The 21,614-nt window shown below is 44.7% G+C and overlaps 1 protein-coding gene and 1 pseudogene across 3 annotated transcripts in view; one reads left to right on the top strand and one right to left on the bottom strand.

Annotated features, from left to right (window-relative positions):
- The window catches only part of PIGU (phosphatidylinositol glycan anchor biosynthesis class U), a 96,245-nt gene that overhangs the window by 61,938 nt on the left and 12,693 nt on the right, over nt 1-21,614 (top strand). For 2 of the 3 annotated variants that reach the window (XM_037164450.2, XM_037164451.2), the window contains exons 8-11: nt 10,140-10,294; nt 11,898-12,041; nt 14,737-14,861; nt 20,621-20,763. In XM_037164450.2, coding sequence (XP_037020345.2) covers nt 10,140-10,294; nt 11,898-12,041; nt 14,737-14,861; nt 20,621-20,763 — 567 coding nt within the window. The remainder of the gene's footprint in view (nt 1-10,139; nt 10,295-11,897; nt 12,042-14,736; nt 14,862-20,620; nt 20,764-21,614) is intronic. The other variant, XM_053671137.1, reaches the window with a different exon arrangement.
- On the bottom strand, nt 1,870-2,487 carry LOC119063347 (60S ribosomal protein L13-like; annotated as a pseudogene).

The following is a 21,614-nucleotide window of genomic DNA, read 5'->3' as shown; positions in this document are numbered from 1 at the left end:
TTTAGAGCCACAGAACGTGCCCAGGTTGCAGGTTCAGTCCCTGGTTGGAGCGTGTACAAAAGGCAACCAGTCAGTGTTTCTCCCCCACATAGGTGTTTCTCTCCCTCTCTTTCTCCTTTCCTTCCCTTTTGCCTAAACCCTCTCTCTCTAAAAGCAGTAAAAAAAAATGTCCTCAGGTAAGGACAAAAAATAAAATAAAATAAAATAAAACAAAAATGATGTCTCCTGGTGAAATAACACTCTGCTGCCAAAGTTTTGCCAAGGTGATCAATCCAAAATTGGTCACGCCTCTGGATCCAGCTGCCATTTGTAAAATATACTGAAGACAAAGTATGTAGTTAGCAAAAAACAGATTGTGGAATGTTCAATAGGTTAAATGCCCCAAGTTCTTCAACAGATGAATTGTAAGGAAGGGGGAAAAAAAAGACATGGGGAGGAGTGAGGTGAAGGAGAGGACCTGTAAATTAGAAGAGATTTAACAATTAAATCATTGCTGGCTGGTGTGGCTCAGTGGATTGAGTGCCGGCCTGCTAATCAAAAGGTCACCAGTTTGGTTCCCAGTCAGGACATATGCCGGGGGTGCAGGCCAGGTCCCTGGTTGGGGGCATGCAAGAGGCAACTGAGCAATGTTTCTCTCACATACAATGTGTTTCTCCCTCTCTGTCTCCTTCCCTTTTTCTCTCTCTAAAAATAAATAAAAGTTGAATCAAATTTTTTAAAAAGGCTAACACTAAACTATAGTGTAAAGGGATGTGCATTAAGGTAGAAAACCATTTTTTAAATGCAAGGAAGTGACGATATGTGTTACTATAAAAGCCAGGATATATGTGTTTACTTTGGAGGGAAGAGAGGATTGCGGCTGGGACAGGACACAGAGAGAGACCTAGGGAATTGCTGGGAATGCCCTTCAGTTGATCTGGGTAGTGGGTTATAAGGATGTTTGCCTTATAATCATTCAGTAAGCTATATATTTGTTTTATGTGGTTTTCTGTTTTATTTTACAGTAAAAAGGTTTACAAATTGATCAGAATGTTTAAGCACCATTCTTTTAACCCTTCTACTTACATACTTTTCATTGTAAGTCAGCATTTGCTGTTGAGCAAAAGAGGTGGGTAAAATGAACTCTCATCTGTTCATTGGGAAATTTGCAGTCTGGACCTGTAGACTAAGTTTGGCTCTAGGGGTTATAAATAACACACCATCGAAGGATTGAGTTTCTTTCCTTCTTTTTAAAATTAAAAAAAATCCTCATCCAAGGATATGTTTATTGATTTTTAGAGACAGAGAGGAAGGAAGAGAGAGAGAAACATTGATGTGACAGAGACATCGATTGGTTGTTGCCTGTATGAACCCCAACTGGGGATCAAACCTGCAACTTAGGTATGTGCCCTGACTGGGAACCGAACCCACAACCTTTTGGTGTCCAAAATGATGCTCCAGCCAACTGAGCCAGCCAGCCAGGGCTTGAGTTTCTCTTTTAAGAATTTCAGGTGTGCCTCACTTTATGTGTAACAGGAGTAGTCCTCGAAGATTAAGTACAAGTTCAGTTTCTGTAAGTAGACTCAGTAAATATTCCACATTATTTTATATTTTCAGGGTTTTGTTTCCCAAAGCAAACCTGATTCTGAAGAACAAGTCTTAAAAATAAAAACTAGCCCTGACCAGTGTGGCTCAGTTGCCTGGGCATCGCCTGGCAAGGCGCAGGGCTCCCCATTGGATCCCCATCAGGGCACTTGCCTGGGCTGCAGCTTTGGTCCCCACTTGGGGTTCGCACAAGAGGCAACCAATCAATGTTTCTCTCTCATCAATATTTTTCTCTCTTTCTTCCTCCTTTCCCCTCTCCGTAAAACTAAATAACAAAATACTTATTTATTTATTTTCTAAATCACAAATTGCCAACAGCACTTTCATTTTCTTTTCAACATCCTGTTCTGCAGCTTCCTTGGCTCTTTTTTTTCCTTGGCCCGGATGCCAAAGAGGAGCATTGGTGCAGGCCTTTCGAAGACTGGCAACAGCCTTGAAGTTCTCCTCTGTGATGAGCCTGGCTTTCTCCTTCTTGTAGACATTCCGTAGGGGCATGACTGGTCCTGTCAGTTGGGCGGCCAATTTGAGGTCTTTTTCAAGGCTCTCTCCCTTCTGGGGGGCAGAAGATGAACTTGAAGCGGTATTCCTTCTGCTGCTGCACTCTGGCCTGCAGGAACTCAGTGGACTTGTTTCGCCTCCTGGGATCCCCTGAGATCCCAATGGTCCGGGCCACCTTTTTGTGGATGCCTGTTGCCTTTAACTCCTCCAAGTTGAAGCTCCGCCCACTTGCACTTTGGTGCGCTATCTCACCTGGGGCATCTCACTGTGGGCCAGATGGTTGTGGGCCATGCCATGTGCTTCGGCTTGCCGGGTCTTGTGTCTGTAAGTCTTCCACACCCAGCTGGTTAAACCGCATGGCAACTCGCCACTGCCAATCCTTGTGGAAGTGGGTTTTAGAGTCATGCCGTCGTTTCATCTGGGCACCGTGGCTGCTGCCTATGGGCCCAGCTTCTCCGAAGGAGAATAGCCACTGGGTGTTCAAACCAAAAAAAACAACAAAAATTATATCTAAAATTTACTGCCCATTTTATAATCACAGGTTTGCCAGGAAAAAAATCATTTCCACCCAAACATCGACGATAACACTGTAGGTACAATAAGCCCTGAGAACATGGTAGCAAACCATGACTTGGGGGTTGTTGCTAAATGGGATTTGTGAAGAGTGAAACCTCATTTCCTGGCTGCGTGGATCAAAATAGATGATCAAAGTCAGGTAGAACTCTGAGAAGAAACTCAGAACCTAGGAGCTTTCTTTGAACTTATCTGTGAATGCCTCTTTGTAGAATTATTTTCCATATTGGGGTGATGCTCTAATCAACTGAGCTATTTGCGTCAGAGCCATTAATTTAAATTTATTTTTATAAATTTTATTTATTTATTTTTAGAGAGAGAGGAAGGGAGGGAGGAGAGGAAGAGAAACATCAATGTGTGGTTGCTTCTTGTACACTCCATACTGGGGACCTGGCTTACAAGCCAGGCACCTGCCCTGACTGGACTTGAACCAGGGACCCTTTGGTTAGCAGGCTGGCACTCAATCCACTGAGCCACGCCAGCGGGGGCCATTAATTTAAGTTTAAATAGCCACATATGGCTTGGGGAGCGTACAGTTTTAAGGAGGGGTAAGAGCAGAGATATTAGAAGTATACAAGCTTAGAAACACTTGATCAGATCCCCCACCCCTCATATCTGTTAACAGTAATGTTATGTCTAGTTTAAATCTCTTGGCTAGCCTCCAATCCGTAAAGTCTTTACCAAGGAGTTATGATGTCTATAATTTTTACATAATTCTGCGCAGACCATCTGGTAGTATATATGTGCCAATTAGCTGCTTCAACTTAAATGGCAATGAATAGCTTTAATAAAGCATCATCTCACTCTACTGTGGTCATCTAACTTGTATCAGAAAGGCCACACTCCACAGGTGGCTGTCCTCAGTGCTTTGCTCTCTAAAGGTTAAGCTATACCTTTGCTAATTAGCATGTGACTGCCAGAAACCTTTTGGATTTTTATTGGTGAGTGTCTTGCTAATTAGCAAAATAAATTTTAGAAGTAGGCTCTCATTGGTGAAATTGGAGTATTCAAAAGAAGTGGATACTTTCTATACTTGCATGAAGACAGAAGAATCTAGGAAGGCCTGTAACTTCTTCCCTTGGAGATGGTGCCTGAGGCCTAATTCCTAACCTATTCTTTGTCTAGCCTTCAGTCGGAGCATTTCTAATGTGACTCCAAGAGCAGAACCTCTGCCTCTGGAATTTTGTCACTTCTGCCTTGAGTGAATCTTTCTTGCAAGTGGCAATTTAAACAGTCAGAAGGGGAGAGGGCTGGGACTTACTTGACCTTCTAGGATAGATTGTGTGAATTGTTTTGTGCCTGCTTGCTAATAAATTTTTGTTTAATTAATGTTGCAAAGTATACCAGAGTCTACCCTGGAACTTGCTTTGTTTGGTGAGATTGTAGAGGAGCTAACCCTCACCTACCTCAAACTTCTTTCAAAACAGTTGTTAAAGAACCTATGAGTTATACATAACCAAAATGGTCACCGAATTGCACATTTTAAAATGTTTAATTATATGTTATATGAATTTCATTTCGGAAAAAATTGGATCCTATCATTAGCTTATTGCTCAATTTTTCTATCTTTGGCCATTAAGTGCTCCTTCAGACTGGCTGGTGTTCTTTTAACAAGCCCCATCTATTGTTGAGCATTTCCTTCTCTTTTTCCTAGTATCAAAAGATGTTCCAGGCTCACCTTGTATTTTCCGAGCCTCAGCCCTGAAATCAGTACAACTTGAAGGACTCTTGATTCCTGTTATTGGAGAATGCTATTTAGCAACCAAAGGTTGAGTTGTGCTTCTTGTTGTTAGGGAGTCATCGCTTCTAGCACGCAGCACTATGAAGCAATGTATGGATACTAACGGACAGGTACACACCTTTGTAATTCTGTTCCTTTCTCTCTGTTTATACTGATACCTATCATTCCAGTACAACACTATAGGGTTTACTTTAGTCTCTCCCTTTTCCTTATTTATAACTTCTTTCTCTTAACAGTGAGAAACCTAACTTTCCTTGTCTGCAGTGTATTTTTTGTTTGTTCAATTCTAATATGCACACAAAGTAGTTCTGGAGTACTGGGAGACATATTCCTGCAGGAAACACACTTGCTGACTTGTTATAACACCCATACATCTGTGTGTGTCATATATATACATAAAAACACGTATCTTACACGTTGTTGTCTGTAGCCTTACAGTATTCTGTGAAGTAACTTTCTCAATCACTTAGTTTAGTTCTTTTCTACCCCCATGTGACCCTTCAGTGTAGTTATGTTATTAATTTGTGATAGTTACATTTATTACTGTTTATATTCATTTTGGATTTCTCCTACCTCCTGGTTGACTTTTTATTTTGTTTTGGGGTCTGTGAAGAGACCAAAATATTACTATGATTCTTAGAGTCAGCTATACAAAAAGACATAGTTAGAGAAGTATTATTTTTCATCTTCCTTGCCGTCTTATTCTTTGCTTTCTTAGTCCCCTGTCACCCCCAGTAATGCTTCTCTTTAGTTTCTGGTTTACCTTTTCTGTATTGCTTTTGCACAAATGAACAGATACATGTATATTTTCTTATATCCCCTTTCTTATATGAATGATAACATACTCTAGATACTCTTTAGTGCTTTGCTTTTTTCACTTCATGTTATTTCCTCGAATTATTGAAGCATGGAGATATTCCTCATTCCTTTTTTTTCTTTACAGCTGCATAGTACTCCATTGTGTTAACTTCTCTCTAGTGTATGGGAATTTAGATCGTTTCCAATATTTTGCAATTACAGTTAATGCTGTAATGAGTAAACTTTCATATGTGTACTTTCATATTGTTGGAGGTATATCTTAAAGATAGATTTCTGGAAGTAGAATTACTGGACCTAAAGATAAGTGTATAAGTAGTTTTATTAGGTCTTTTCACATTTCCTTCCAGCAGGATTGTACAAACTTTCTATTCCCACTAGCAACGTGGGAAAGAGCCTGTTTTCCCACAGGCTCACGAACAGAACGTGCTGTCACATGTACAAATTGTGCCAGTCTGACCTTGAGAAATGGTATCTCAGTGTTGTCTTAACTGGCATTTCTCTCAACTATGAGTGCATTTGGACATTTTTTTCATGTTTGTGGATCGTCTGTTCATTTCCCCCTCTCATTTTTCTATTGGATTTAGGTCCTTTTTCTCTCAATTTTTAAGAATCCTTCATATGTCAAGAGTACTGACTCTTTGCAGATATTTTCTTCCAGTTTTTCAGTCTTTTGACTTTGTTTATACTGTTTTTCTTCTACCAGCTTTTGCTTTTTATCAAGATAAAATTTACATACCATACAATTTACCTAAAGTGTATAGTTTATTTTTGTATATTCACAGAGTTGTGCAGACATCACCACAATCAATTCTACAACATTTTTAAAAAGATTTTATTTATCTTTAGAGGGGAAGGGAAGGAAAGAGGGAGAGAAATATCAATGTATGGTTGCCTCTCGTGCATCCCCTGATGGGAACTGGCCTGCAACCCAGGCATGTACCCTGGTCTGGGAATCGAACCGCGATCCTTTGGTTCACAGGTTCATGCTCAATCCACTGACCTACACCAGCCAGGGCCAATTCTACAACATTTTTATCACTGCAAAAGAAACTGCATGCCCTGAGCAGTCACTCTCTTCCCCAATGTTCCTCTCACCTCCAGCCCTATTTTGCTTTCTGTCTTTATAGATTTCCCTATCCTGCTTGCACATTTCATATAAGTGGAATCATAAAATATGTGGTCTTTCCTTTCACTTAGCATGATGTTTTCAAGGTTCATCTCTGTTGTAGCATGTATTACTAGTACTTTATTCCTTTTTATTGCTAAATACTATTCCATTGTATGGTATAGTATTCATTTATCAGTTGATAGGTATTTGGGTTGTTTTTAATTTTAGGCAATTTATGAATAATGCTGCTAGAACATTCATGTATGAGTTTTTATATGGACATATGTTCTCATTTTATTTATGGTGATTTTGTTATGCAGAACTTTTCATTTTTATATAAGCAAACTTAATCAGTTTTTTATTGCCTCTGGATTTTGAGCTCCCCTACATCATGGTTAAAGACAAATTTACCATGTTTTTTCTAGTATTTCATGGTTTCATTTAAAAATACTTATATTCCTAATCTATTTGGAGTTTATTGCAATAAATAGTCTACTGAGGTATAGGTCTACTTTTTTCTTTTTCCAAGTGGTTACCTAAGTTTTCCTGGCTCCATTTATGAAAAAGTCCATCTCTACCCCAGTGATGTACCACTTTTGTCATATATTAAATTTCTATATTTAGGTCTAATGCTAGGTTTTCTATTTATTCCAGTAGTCTATTTGTCAATTTATGTGTCAGTATTGTACTGTCTTAATTATAGAAGTTTTATAGTGTATTTTAATGTCTGGTAGGAGTCAACGCTTCATGATTTTTTCTTATTTGTTTTCCCAGCTGTTCTTTCATGTCTGCTTTTCCGTATGAACTTAAACATCGTCTTGTATAATAAAGTAGCTGGTATTTTTGTTGGGGTTGCATTATTGCATACAGTTTATAAATTAATTTAAGGAAAATTGACATATTTATAATATTGAATCATTCTAAATAAGAATAGGAGATAGCCATTGGTTTAGTGTTTTTCAGGGTTGTTTTAAAATTTTCCTTGAATAAGTTTTGCATATTTCCTGTTAAATTTAAACCTAAGTTTTATTTTCCTTGGTGTTATGATAAATGAGGTTTTCTCTACTAGTGTGTCCTCTAATTGCTTACATTTGTGCACTTAAAGTCTATTTGTGTGTTAATTTTTTACCCTGCTACTTCACTGACTCTTTGTTTGTTTTTATCATAAGTTGTTGCATATATCTAGATACTAACATGATTTCTTATCTTCAAGCTGTTGTGATACACATGTTAATAGCTCTTCTTATGTGGAACAACCTGGACTGTTTAAAATAAACTCAACCTAGTCATAATACAACTTTACCATGATCTTTTTTCATGTTGCTGAATTATGTTAGGTATCTCATTTAGCATTTTTGCATTTGTGTTGGTTAAATGATTTTGGTATCAAGTTTATAATATTTGCTGTGAAAGAGAATGTAAGATTACAGTCACCTACTTCTTGAATGTTGGTAGAACTTTCCTGTAAAACTGGTTGGGCCTGCTCTTTTCTCTATGGGAAAAAATTTCATTACTAATTCAATTTCCTAAACGTGGGGCCATTCAAATTTGTCTGTTTCTTCTTGAAATTTTTTCCCCTAATTTTTTATTTCATGCTTTAGAAAAGTTGAAAGACTAGAACAATAAATATCTTTTATGTAGACTCCCCAGTTACCATTTTACCACATTTTCTATATCTTAATGTAGATATATCACTTTTTTATAAAGATTTTATTTATTTATTTTTAGACGGAGGGGAAAAGAGAGAGAAAGAGGAGAGAAACATCAATGTGTGGTTGCCTCTTGCACACCCCCTACTGGGGACCTGGCCCACAACCCAGGCATATGCCCTGACTGGGAATTGAACCAGCAACCCTTTGGTTTGCAGGCAAGTGTTCAATTTACTGAGTCACACCAGCCAGGGCTAGATATATCATTTTTTCCCAGACTTATTGTCAGGAAGTGACAGACAATAAGACATAACAACGCTAAATACTCAGCAGGTAACGGTTAAGAACTGAAGCATTCTACTATATAACCACAACACTGTTAGCATACCCAAGAAGCTGAACTCTCATAGATTCGTATTATTTAATATATACACTCCCAATTCAAATTCTCAAGTATGTACATGGCCTTCACAGCACTTTTGGGGAGAGGTAGATTCAGGATCCAATCACGGATCATTTATAACATGTCATTGTCACCTCCTTTGACTTTGTCACCTCTGATGTATTTAGTTTGTGTGATACTGGCATTTTATTTTTTTAATTTAATCTTCATTGTATTCTTTTCCCATTGCCATTTAGTCCTCTTATACTGTTCACCCCCCAGTGATCACCACACTGTTGTCCATGTCCTTTTAAAATATATATATATATATATATATATATATATATATATATATATGTATATTTATTTATTTATTTATTTTTAGAGAGGGGGGAAGGGAAGGAGAAAGAGTGGGAGAAAAACAGCAATGTGTGGTTTCCTCTCATGTGCCCCCTATGGGGACCTGGCCTGCAACCCAGGCATGTGGCCTGACTGGGAATCAAACTGGCGACCCTTTGCTTCACAGGCCCGTGCTCAGTCCACTGATCCACACCAGCCAGGGCACCATGTCCTTTTTTTTTTTTTTTTGCTCAATCCCTCCACCCTCTAACCTGCCCCCTGTAGCGGTCATCCCACTCTCCATCTAAGTCTGTCTCTGTTTTGCTTGTTAGTTTGGTTTGTTCATTAGATTCCACATATGAGTGAAATCATATGGTACTTGTTGTACTGACTGGCGTATTTCACTTAGCATAATGTTCTCCAGGTCCATCCATACTGTTATTTTCTTCTTTTTTATGGCCAAATAGAATTCCATTGTGTAAATGTCCCACATTTGTTTTATCCACTCATCTGTTGATGAGCACCTGGGCTGCTTCCCCATCATTGTGATTGTAGTCCCATTTGTTTATTTTTTTCTCTTGTTTCCCTTGCCCTGGGGAGATGTATCTAATAAAAAATTGCTATGAGCAATATCCGAGATTTTGCCGCATATGTTTTCTTGGATTTTTATGGTTTCTGGTCTAACATTTAAGTCTTTGATCCATTTGGAATTTATTTTTATGTGTGGTGTAAAGAGGTGGTCTAGTTTCATTTTTCTGCACATATCTGCCTAGTTTTCCCAACACCATTTATTGAATAAACTGTCTTCTGGGGACCCGGCCTGCAACGCAGGCATGTGATCTCACTGGGAATCGAACCAGAGACCTTTTGGTTCTTAGGCAAGCACTCAATCCACTGAGCTACACCAGCCAGGGAAGTGGTAAATTTTTATGTATGCCCCCAAATACTTAAAATGAATGTGAATTCTTTAGTTATTACATATACTACCTATATATTTTATAAGATCTTATGAGGTCATACTTCTTAAGTGTGCTATTCATATGTGCTTCTTGGTTACTGAATTTTGTCTATTTGATCTATTCAATTATCTACTGATGATGGATTTGTCTGTTTTTCCCTTGTAGATCTGTTCATGTCTGTTTTATATAATTTGAGACTGTGTTATTAGGTACATATACATTTAGAATTGTTATATCCTTCTGATGACTTGAGTCTTATCATTATGGAGCGTCTTTACTTCTGCATTACTTTTACATTAGTTTATTTTATTAACAGTATAACCATACTAGTTTTCCTTTAGTTAGTGTTTACATAGTGTATCTTTCAATCCTTTCATTTTCAGCTTTTTTATTTCCAGTGTTTTGCAGGAGAGATCTTGCAGTTTAAGCTGATTACTGCCCTCCAATCTTGACCTCCCTGAATGCACTGTTCTGCCTTCTCTCCTAGCGGCAGTATATACCCGTGAAAGCGAGGAGCAAAGCCTTCTGGATCTTCTTTTGGGAGTATGCCGTGATGTACGTGGGAAGCCTCGTGGTAATCATTTGCCTCTCCTTCTTCCTTCTCAGCTCCTGGGATTTCATCCCCGCAGTCTACGGCTTCATGTAAGTAATGACCGAGTTAGAAAACTCTGGAAGCTAATTTGGTTTTCACAGGTCCAGCTGGAATCAGACTGTGAGTGTCCCCAGGGAGCACCTAGACACAGTGGTCTTCAAACCTCAGTGTGCATCAGAATTACCCTCAGGACTTAGTAACACCCACCTTTGCTGGTCCCCACCTCTAGAGGTTTTGATTAAGTAAGTCTGAGGTAGGGAGCAAGAATTCGCATTTCTAGCAAGTTTTCAGGTGATGCTGGTCCAGGGAACACCCTTTGAGAGCCACTGGTCTAGAGCATGTGTGTGATCTAGTGAGATTAAAGAGCACCCTCTAGAAATACCGAAAAGCAACTATCAGCTTCTGCCTAGAAGGTCTTGGTTCAATCCCAAACAGGAATGGATATATTCCTCTACTGCAAGAGGGTCTCTTTAAACTAAAGCCACCTTCCACGTGTCATGCTGTTCGGAGAAAATCAAAAGGGGGTTGCAGTATGAATTCTGCAGACGTTTCTAAGTGCTATCTGTGTGGTACGCTGAAGTGGGCAGCCACTGCCCAGGCTTCAAGGAACTCACAGCCCAGTGAGGTGACAGATACTTACACCTGCCAGGGTTTGGAAGGGATCTGGAGTGGCAGGCTCCCCTTTGGGATTCTGGACTGCTAATTTGTGTTGAATCCTAGCACAGTACAACAGGGACTTAGTAACTTTCAGCTCTTCAGGATCTGCCTTGAACAGCAAATCTGTAATGCCTTGAGTAGGTGTAAAAAGCGTTTCCTAGTGTTCTGCTGGGTCACGGTCGTGTGTTTTACTTCATTTCACAGACAAGGAAGTGTAGTCACAGCAGGAGGCAAAGACTTGCCCTGGGTGGAACCCCGTGTTAGTGAAATTTGACCATGAGCCCCTGCCTGTTTATCCTTCTTCATGTTCCATTTGTTCGCCTTTTGAAATTGAGAATTAACATTGGTTTCAAGTCTGTAGTTTTTCAAATAAACTTTTAGAAGAGCCCAAATTGCAGCCAATTTTTATCTGATATAACTTTCCAGTTAAATTCTTCCTTGTCCAGTGAGGTCTGGGGTTCTTGTTCGAACCTGCAGGTGGTTCCTCCAGCCCCTAGAAGTCTCCCTGCAGTGGCAGGTGCTCGTTCTGTGGCTCCTGCTGTGGGGATGCTGAGCAGGAATGAGGAGGAGCAGCTGGGTTGGCTTGTTTCTCTCGGCGAGTCTTCAGAATGCCCAAAATAGATAGGGTTTACTTGAAACCCGTTCCTCTTTTGTTATACTACTGAGTATCTCCTAATTGTAAACATGTATGTCTTGGCAGTTAAGTAGGGGCTGGTCTTTTGAGTTCTAGCATGAATCCCTGCCTTATTTCAGATCTTTGGTACATGCCAGAGTTTGGCTTAGCTCATATATTTATTGTAGGCTGTCACTCGCTGACCCTAGGTTTTGTTAATTACCTCTGTCCAGGGTGCCTAGAGAGCCCCTCACATCCTGATCTCCGTGGGGATAGTCACCCTTGATTGCCCAGTAGTGACTAAAGTCTTGAGGAGAAAACCAGGTCAAAGCAAACCATTTATAACTTTGCTCTCTTTTCTCTCCTCTTGTTTTTCACTCCAGACTTTCTGTTCCAGATCTCACTCCAAACATCGGTCTTTTTTGGTACTTTTTTGCGGAAATGTTTGAGCACTTCAGCCTCTTCTTTGTGTGTGTATTTCAGATCAACGTCTTCTTCTACACCATCCCCTTAGCCATAAAGCTAAAGTAAGTGGCTGGACCTGCTGCTTCTTTGTTCACAGAACCGTTTGTAGCCTTGCAGGTTCCCTTCAAAGTGGGGGCACCTGCTACCAAGGTTATGCCATTTTCGCCCAGGGAACCCTGCCCTCAGTCACCTTGGGGGCCAGCAGGAGTCTAACGTGAGTGCAGCTGCAGGGAGCACCCTAATGTTTCTCCTCGGCTCACTCTGTGGCGCTTGAGCCCTCACTGCTGCTGAGCCCACTCACTGTTTTGGATAAGAGCAGAGGTTGGGATTAGGGGATGTCTGGAAAAAGTGAATCTTGTTGTTGGTGCCCTGTCCCAGCAGCCCAGTAACAGCCCAAGGGGACTCAGGATGTGTTAGTGGGAGGCTGGCCACCTGCAGCTCTGTTTAGTCTTCTGGCCAACTTCTCTCAAGAGGTTTGTCTGTGGAGCCCTCTTCTGCAGCGTGAGAGAGCTGACATATGTTGAGCCTAGCTCCCTCCCAGCTACCTTCCCGGGCTTTCTGAAATGGATTCATACTTAACCCTTCCAGCAACTCATGGACATAGGCATTATTTTATTATCACTCCCATTTTATAGTTGAGAAAACTGATGTTCAGAGAAGTGGAGTGATTTTCCCAGAGTCACATAGCTAGTAAGAAGTGGAGGTAGGATTCAGGTTTGTCTGGCTCCAGAACCTAGGCTCAGCCCCCTGATCTCCTGAGAGAGCTCATTTGTATTCACCCTAGAAATGGTTTTATTATCCTAGCTTCACAGAAGGGAAAAGTGGTGCAGATATGCCTGGACGATCCAGGGAAGCTGGGAGAGAGTCTGATGTAGGTTTCAAGAGCCTGCGTTCTCTAATCTTTCTGCCGTTTTTCATGGCCAGTGAACTAGTGCACGTGGTTCCCATTCTGGAAAAGCTCAGAGCTGATGCTTCCTTCTCATGACAGCCTTGGCCTGGCATCTGACAGAAAACCATCCTTCCTTGGCCTGGCAGTCCCCAGAATCCTGGCAGCCTTGCCCAGGCCAGCTCTCCAGCTGTCTGTGGTCTGCATTCCCTGCCCCGGTTCTTGTCAGGCCTGGCCACTGGGCTGAGAGAAGCAGGGAGCCTGGAACACCTTTCCTCACTGTGTAGCCAGCTCTCTAGCAGCTTTCGTTGTCTGCAGGGGAAAGGCCACAGATAGTTCCTGGGTAGACAACAGCACCACCGTCATGTGACACCCCCACCCCCACCCCAATCACCACCAGGCCTCAGGGTTGTGAGGACAGAGGATATGAAGGTTCCTGACCTTCCCCTCTGCTGCCCTCCTGTGCCCAGATATGAAGCTCTCTGCAGTGTTCGCTTCTCGTGCCAGCTTTGTGGGAACAGGGCCCTTCAGGCCACCTGTCCCCAAGCAATGTTTCAGGAGGTTCTGGTCTCCAAGCATTTTGTCACCACATTTTCACCAGCCTTTTCATAGAAGTGTTCAGATGTTACCAGCTACCTACAAAGTCTGCAGCAAGTGATTTGGAGTGTCTTTAGAAAGATGCTTGCTGAGCTAGCTGAACCCTTCATAGAAGCTGCAGGACGGTATGGCTTTGCCAAGCAGAGTTACTGAGGCATTTGCTCTGTAGAAGGACTGGACTGTTTGGGTGTCTGTACTTCTGTCCTATGTCAGATTTGCACCTACTGAGTCATTCTGACAAGACAAGGCCAGAATGCCCATAAGCCCTGAAGAAAACCTCTGTGAGCCAGGTGTCCAGGAGCTGTGCACATGCAGGCTGCGTGCGTCTTGTGTAAATGTAGACGACGAGGGCGCAGGCCTGGCCTCTGTTGGCTTCCCTCTGCATGCGGTCAGAAGCACTGGAGACTGAGCCTGTCCTCGCTGACCCCCCCACCCCGCCCCCTGGCATCAGAGCTGTCGTTGTGCCGGCAGTGGGAAGGTGGTGCTTAGGAGTTCTGGAGATAAACCACTCCATGGCTTACTAGCTCCCTCACCTCCTCCGAATCTCATTCCACATCTGCACAGTGCAAGTGTCAGTGCTGTCTACCTGGAGGCGCTGCTGAGGTGTGGCGAGGACCACATGCACTGTTGCAAGAAAAGGGCCTGGCATAGAACTTAGCAGAGCAGGGGGCCAGGGAATGGTAACCATTTTGTTGTTAGTTGAAGGTAATGAGAACTCCACTTCCCAGCCCTTAAGAGCTGAAAAGCTGCACAGCTCTCAGTTCTCTTTCTGGAAAAGAGCTCATTGTAGTGAAGGGTTTGTAGACCCCACTGACCTGATTGTCAGAGAAAAAAGAATCAGCAAGGAAGCACTTCCTGTCCTGAGTCCAGTTGTCAGAGGGGCCTCTGGCCAGGGTGGCTGCCTAATTACACTCTGCCAAGCACTCATTGAAGCCCAGTAATAAAGAGCCTCTGACTTCATTTGTTTTTTCCCTGGGTGGTTCCTAGGGGAAGGCCTGGAGCTGGTTGTGGGGAGGTCGATGGGAAATGTCTCTGTGGGCTATTACTCTCATGTTTGTTGGGCCCTCCTCACCACCTCTGGGCATCTCTGGGTTCCCCCAGTTTTCCACTCTGCTACTTGGCCCGGCCCCACTGTCTTGCAAGTAGGAGAGCCAGCCCTTGCCTGAAATTCCCTGGAGAGTATTTTGGGGTTTGAGGGATAGTTAGGAGTCTCGGGGGTAGGCCTGGTTCCTGACTGATCTGTCTGTCTGTCTGTCTGTCCTGCCCTACCCCAGGGAGCACCCTATCTTCTTCATGTTCATCCAGATAGCCATCATCTCCATCTTCAAGTCCTACCCGACCGTGGGGGATGCGGCCCTCTACATGGCCTTCTTCCCCGTGTGGAACCACCTCTACAGATGTGAGTAGTCCCGCCTCTGACCCCGAGTGGCAGGTCTGTGTCAGCCTGTGCGCTGGGTGAAACAGCCAGGAGAAAGGGGTTGATAGACAGTGTTGGGCATCTGCTGTGCTGGCAGCAGCAGGGGAGAGGCAGCGAAGTGACAGGAGGCACACTGCCTCCCAGGTGTTGTGAGCTAGTGGTGCAGATAGAAACAACTACCACTCACTGAGCACTTACTGTGTCCCGGCTCACTGCAGTTCTGAGAGTATTACATGTGTGAGCTCACTTTATCCTCACACCAGCCTTTGAGAAAAGTAGCCCATTTTGCAGATGAGAAAACTGAGGTACAGAAAGGTAGAGCCACTTGGTCAAGGTCACAGGCTGGTCAGTGGAAGGGCTGGGCATTGGAATCCAGATCTGTGAGCCTCTAGCTGGTGCTGTCCAACAGGACTTTCTGTGATGTTGGAAATGTCCCATACCTGTACAGACCAACAGTGTAGCCACTGGTGTGACTAAGAAACTGAGTTTTTAACTCAGATTAACTTCAGTTTAAAAAACCACACGTGGGGAAGGCTGTTTGTATTAGACAGTGCCACGCTAGACCGAGGGCTCTGGACCATTTCCCAGAGCTGCACCCAGAGGGCAGTACTATGTTGCCCACCTACCTTGACGACCCCTTTGAGCTCTGATCTTCCCCTTCTCAGAAGGCGACCTAGCGGTGACCTAGTTGTGCTTCCCAGGCCCCCCGCGTTTCCTTTTGTTGGGCTCTCAGCCCCTGTGTGGGTTCTTTCACTGTTTGTGGGCTCCCTTAGAGCAGCTCATGACTCACTCGCCCCTGTGTCCCCAGCACCCAGGATCAAACCCAACACACAGAACAACGCAGCAAATGTTTGCGGGTGGGTTTTTGAAACCTCTAGTGAACAGGCAGTGTGCCACTTGATTCTTTAAATGAGAAGGAAAGGCAGCTGTTAGACCTTCCTTGTCTACAGTAGGTGTACAGCAAGGTGTCAGCAATGAATTCAGGAGGGCAGGCTTCAGAGGAAGTGAGTCTTTATTGTTGTTTTGGGGCTGTCTGGGTGTCAACCAGGAAGTGAAACTGACCAGCTGCCAGAAAGAAACCTACCTGTGGGAGTGGGCCTCTGCGGAGGTAAACAGCTGAGTGGGCGGGCCAAGCAGGCCTGCTTCGGCAGGTGACAGGTCCTGCCTGACCGGGAGGAGGAAGTGGCATCTTCTGCCTGTGACATCCTCATTGCACAGATAAGAGTCACCCAGTCCAGTGAGCTCAGGGTCAGCTTGGGGCCCCTTGGCAGAGAGCAGCTAATGACAAGTGAGCAGGGCCACCAAACACATGAACATACTACAGTTTATGGCTCCTGGGGACTCCGATCCTCTTTCCCTGAAAGTGGAGTCGTTTTTTCTCAGCTGTCTGCCCCACGCAGTCCCACGTCGCCGAACACGGTCTGGCCTCAGACTGACTGGAGTCTGACCTGGCCTTCCCACCACCAGCTGCGTGTTTCTAGGCAGATCGTTTAACCTTCCTGAGTCTCCCATTTTTTTCATGTGACAAGGGGGAAGAATGTCTTTCAGGAGTGTTTTAAGTTTGAAAAACTATAAATATGAATGGCATTGTAGTTATTTTCAGAAGTAATAAAGGTGAGGGGTATGGGTGGAGACTCCTGCACAGTTCTATGATCAAAGCTTCAGGCTTGGTAGCCAGAGTTGTTCAGAGTCATTGGAACAAACATATTTTTCAAAACTTTAAATAAAGCCATTTTCTGCCCTCTGGGATGATGAGGCATAAAAAAATAAGGATGAGTTTCCGGAAACCTGGATGATCTAATAGATGCTGTAGCTGGCGGGCGGGGCGCCGTCAGCCGGTCTGAAGCTCCTGCAGAGAGCCTTGGCCGCCTCCCTTGGTGCCCAGCTCCTGCAGCAGAGGGCACTCCTGTGGAGTGTCTATCGGGGCGTGACAACTGCGAGTCAGGACATCCGGTGAGGCGTGTCTTCAGCCTGGTCCTGAGAACCTGTGAGCTGAGGCTTTGAGAAGTCTTTAAGGCTAGGGTGAATATATTCAGACTTTTAAAGTGGTTAAGAATTCAGTTTAAACATTAGTTGCCATTTATAACATTCCTGCTTACACATTCACCTTTTTGTTTTCCTGTCCTGCTCGCACTTGGGCTCTCCCCGGAGTGCAGGCCCCAGGCACCAGGACTGTGGAGCAGGCCAGGATGAGTCACACAGACACGACCGCGGTGTTAGGGAACAGCCTGCTGGCTGAGCCGGTGCCGCCTGCAGTGGTCCAGCTGAAAGAGCCAGTCACCAAAGGGCTGGATTCTGTGTTTTATTTTTGATGAACTGTTGTATAAAGATAAAAGAATATTGATAAAATATGTATTTAAATTATAAAGATCAACAATATAATACATTCCCATGTACCTAGCACCTACTTTAAGAAAAGAAGTGACACCATGACCTTTGAAGTCCCTGAATCCCCTCTGCGCCCCTCCCACTGGGACTGGGTTCTTTAAGTGCAGTTTTATTTCTGAATGTCCGAGGTTTAGGGGAGGAAAGTGACTGCCTGAAGTTCCAGTTTGTCAGCAGTAGAGCAGAGATCGGATAAGCCTCCCCATGCACATAGTGGGGAGTCTGATTCCACCTGGCCCAGCAAGTCTGAAGAAGGGCGAACGCTTTGGTCTCATTAGGCCCTGGTCATCTCTGACATCTCTGACACCTCCCGGTGCCTGGGACAAGCTGTCCTGTGCCCCGGGTCCCTCGCTCCATCTGCTCTGGCATATAGCTTTAATCCACTCGCCTGTCAGCCAGCAAGGGTGAGTAGCAGCTCCTCAGTCCCACAAAGGTCACCACAGGCCAGAAGCCAGCTGGATGCTGGTGACATTTCCTCCAGGCACATGGGAATGTGTCTTTGCAGCTCTTCACAATTGCACCCAGGAGCTGTGTGTGAGCCTCTCTCAGTCTCTGCGTGAACTCACCTCCTGTCGCCTGGTCTGAAACCCAGAGTGGCTAGAGGCGTGGAATAAAGACCCAGTGGGTTTGTCAGGCCACAGAAGTTTTATTTTAGGAATAGTGGATATTCTTTTCAGCAAAATAACTTCCAGAGGATAAGAACCACTGAGAAATGTAAATAGTGTTGTTGGAATGAAGCAGTGATGAATAGATTTGTTACGTCTTGAGGTTGTAATATTGCTTAACAACAACAGCAATAATTCTCAGTGCACACACCCCTTTTCCCAGACCTCCTGTTTCTGGGAGAAAGAATGAGAAAAGAGAGGTGTCAGGAAGGCTTGAGTCAAGGCTTTAACCTCTCTTAGCTTTAAAAACACACAACTGAATTGTGGAAATGTCAGATAAGAAAAAGAGGACCTTGGAAGCCCTCCAGGCCAGTGTTTCTAAATTGTGAGGTTTCACAGACCACTACAATTGCAGAAAACTCTGATGACAGAGTTGCCAAGTTGTTGTTTTGCCGAAGACATTAAAACAGTCAACTACCAGCCATTCGTCTCCATTTTCATGAAAGAAAGGACTTTTTAGCAACAGCAACAACCAGCAACAGAATACCACCTGCCATTTCTCAATGAAGAATGAACCTTAAATTGAAAACATGCGGCTTTAACTGCCTGTCCTGATATTCCTCCCCGTGACACTGAGATCTCTTGCAGACTGCTGTGGGCCTCCTGTTTGGAAAGGGCCTACAGCTGTAGTCCAGTGGTTCACAGCCTTGGCTGCACGTTGGAATGGAAACTAGTATGGATTTCTGGCCCCCGCCTCCCCCCAGAGACTCTGATTTACTGAGCCCGGGTGGGCTTCCCCAGGTGATTTTATTTTGCAACCAAAACGAGAATCGTGCGTGTAATCCAGTCTCCCTTCCACTGCATGAAACCCCAGCATAGCATTTAAACCAAGTCTTTGCACAGCTGACAGGCGCAGCCTTCGGGTCAGGACTTTCCCCCTTCCTTCCCTCTCCCAGGATTTTGAGTTGGAAGGAATTTCCTGCAGCTCAGGATCATGTTGGGGAAGGGAACTACTCATTAAATATCTGCTGTTGACCAGACCCCGTGCTAAGGTTTTTTAAAAGTTATTCTTTTAGTTAATTTATTTAAAATAATGTTTATTAGGCCCTGGCCAGTGTGGCTCAGTTGGTTGGAGCGTCGTCCCATAAACCAAAAGATCTTAGGTTTGCTTCTGGGTTGTGGGTTTGATCGCTGGTCGGGGGTGCATGCAAGAGGCAACCGGTCGGTGTTTCTCTGTCACATCAGTGTTTCCCCCCTCCCCTCCCCCTCTCTCTAAAATTTAAAAAAAATTAAATAAGTATTTATTGGTTTACTTAAAAATACAATAAGATGTAAAGAAAGAAATGAAAATATTATATAACCCCACTCTCAGATATCCCCTATTGAATTAAAAGGGAAAAAAAGCACAGTGGTTGGCAGGATAATTCCCCCTCTCCCTCCCACAGTGGTGTTCACGCCATAATCCTGCAAACCTGCGATCACATCACCTGACCTGGCTGAGCACCTTCAGGTGGGGAGAGGGTCCTGGACACCCAGCTGGGCCCAGTGTGATCAATCACAAAGGCCCTTGAAGGAGGTGGGAGCAGAGGCGTATGGGAAACCTCCGTACCTTCCTCTCGGTTTCGCCGCAAACCTACACCTGCTCTAAAAACTAAAGTTTATTTTTTAAAAAAGTGGTGAGGGAGGCCAAAGAGGAGTTCAGAGCATTAAAATGTGAAAGGGAATTAATCCGACGCCACTGACTGAAGACAGAAGCGGTGCGTGAGCCGAGCACATGGGCAGCCTCTGCCTGTTGCAGAGGCGGGCAGACCGACTTTCCCCTGAGCCTCCGGAGGGAATGCAGCCCGAAGGGGACCTTGGTTTCTGGCCCGTGGGACCCGTTTTGGACTTCTGGCCTCCAAAACTGTAAGATAATAAGTTAATATTGTTTAAGCCACTAAGTTTGTGGTATAGCAGAAATAGAAAACACAGTAATCCATCTGTGCCAGGTTTTTCACAGGTTTTCTTGTTTAATTCATGTAACACTCCTACGAAATTGGCGTTTTAGTCCTGTTTTAGCAGTGGGGGAACTGAGCCTCGGAGGAACTCGCTGGCAGAGCAGGAACTTTAACCAAGGCCTCTCCGAGGCCGGGCCTGGCCCACTGTCGTGCCGCTTTCTCCCGCAGCTGAACCTGCCTGCCTGCCCGGTGGCATTCTCCATTCCCGCTGGGGCTGGTAGGGTGGTGGCAGAGAGGGAGCATGTCAAAAACAGGTTTTTAAATCATCTAAGGGAGAGTGAGGGACATCTGAAGAGCAAGACAAGAGACTGAAGGTGTGAATTAGGGAGAATGGAAAGCGTGTTTCTAAGATTCGGGGCCTTGGCACCACACGCCCTGGGGGGCTCTGATTTTCCTGGGTTCGTGCTGCCCTTGCCATCGTGATCTCATGTGGACAGCACCCTGCTTAGGGAGAGGGAGCGGGTGGAGGGCGGTGTCTTGCTGCCCAGTGCCCTGAGGCATTCATGGCACTGCTAACTAGCCAGCCAGCCTGCAGCGGAAGGCACAGCGGACCTCCCACCAGCCTTGGGCACTGGGAGCCATTGACTCAAGGGTCTTAGGTTGGCGCCCAGGAGCCTCTGAGTAAGGGGAGGGTGGGGGTGTTCTGTCTTGAAGCTCTACTAGGCGCTCCCTGGGCCGCCGGGCCCCTCCGTCCTGCAGGACCATCACAGAGAGTCAGCACTGGGCTAATAACTGTGACCTTCTGTCTTTGCAGTCTTGCGAAATATCTTTGTCCTCGGCTGTATCATTATCGTCTGCTCCCTGCTCTTCCCTGTCCTGTGGCACCTCTGGATTTATGCAGGAAGCGCCAACTCCAACTTCTTTTATGCCATCACACTGACCTTCAACGTTGGTCAGGTAAGAGTTAAGGGCAGTGTGGGGACAGGGGGTTCATTTTGACCTAGGCCCTGGGTTCTGCAAACTGGGAGTTTGGGTGTGAATGAGAGGACGTTTCCTCCCCTCAAGTAGCTCTCAATCTGGTAGAAAAGATAAGGAGTAGAGCAGTGGGGGAGGGGCGGGGACTGACTGGCTAACATTTATCGGGCTCCTGCCTCACTGAACTCTCGCAGCAGGCCTATGCGGTAGTGTTACCAGCTGTTTTACAAAGGGGAACCGAGGCTCACAGAGGTTGCCTCTTGCCCAAGGTCATTGGAGGAGCCTAGAACAAAATTCAGGGAAGGCTTGGCTTCTGAGGCCACCCCCTTCTTGCAGCAGTGCCTGGGCCACATGGCACCCAGAGTGAGTGTGCTGTGTGAGGGTGGGGAGGCAGGGGGAGAGGGGCTTTTCGCACTCTGGGGACGGCAGGAGCAGAGACAGGGAGATGAGAAGGGGTTCTAGCTGTTGGGTGAGTCTGGAGTGCAAAACGCGAGGCTGGGAGCAGTGGGCCAGGAGGCTCTGTGGGGTCACTAAGTGAGAAGTGCTGGCGCGGAGCCCCGCCCGCTCTGGCCCAGGCACACCTCCTGGTTGGTGCTGTGGAGCGAGGTTTTAGCATCAGAATCACTGAGCTTGCTAAAAATGCAGATTCCTTGTTAACGTGTTTTAAGTCCTATAGTTATGCTATGACTGTTACCATTACCTGGCTGTGATTGTAAAAAATAAAACAAAAAGCATATTTTCTAATCCCACTTCCACAGACGTCGACTCAGAAGATGTGGAAGCAGGGTCAGAAATTTGTATTTTAACAAGCTGTCCCAGAGATTCTGTTGCAG

Source organism: Artibeus jamaicensis, unplaced genomic scaffold (genome assembly GCF_021234435.1).
Source record: "Artibeus jamaicensis isolate MK-2021 breed Jamaican fruit bat unplaced genomic scaffold, CSHL_Jam_final contig_685, whole genome shotgun sequence".
NCBI classification, from domain to species: Eukaryota; Metazoa; Chordata; class Mammalia; order Chiroptera; family Phyllostomidae; genus Artibeus; species Artibeus jamaicensis.
The sequence above is the reverse complement of the archived record's forward strand: the minus strand, read 5'-3'. Positions and strand labels throughout refer to the sequence as shown.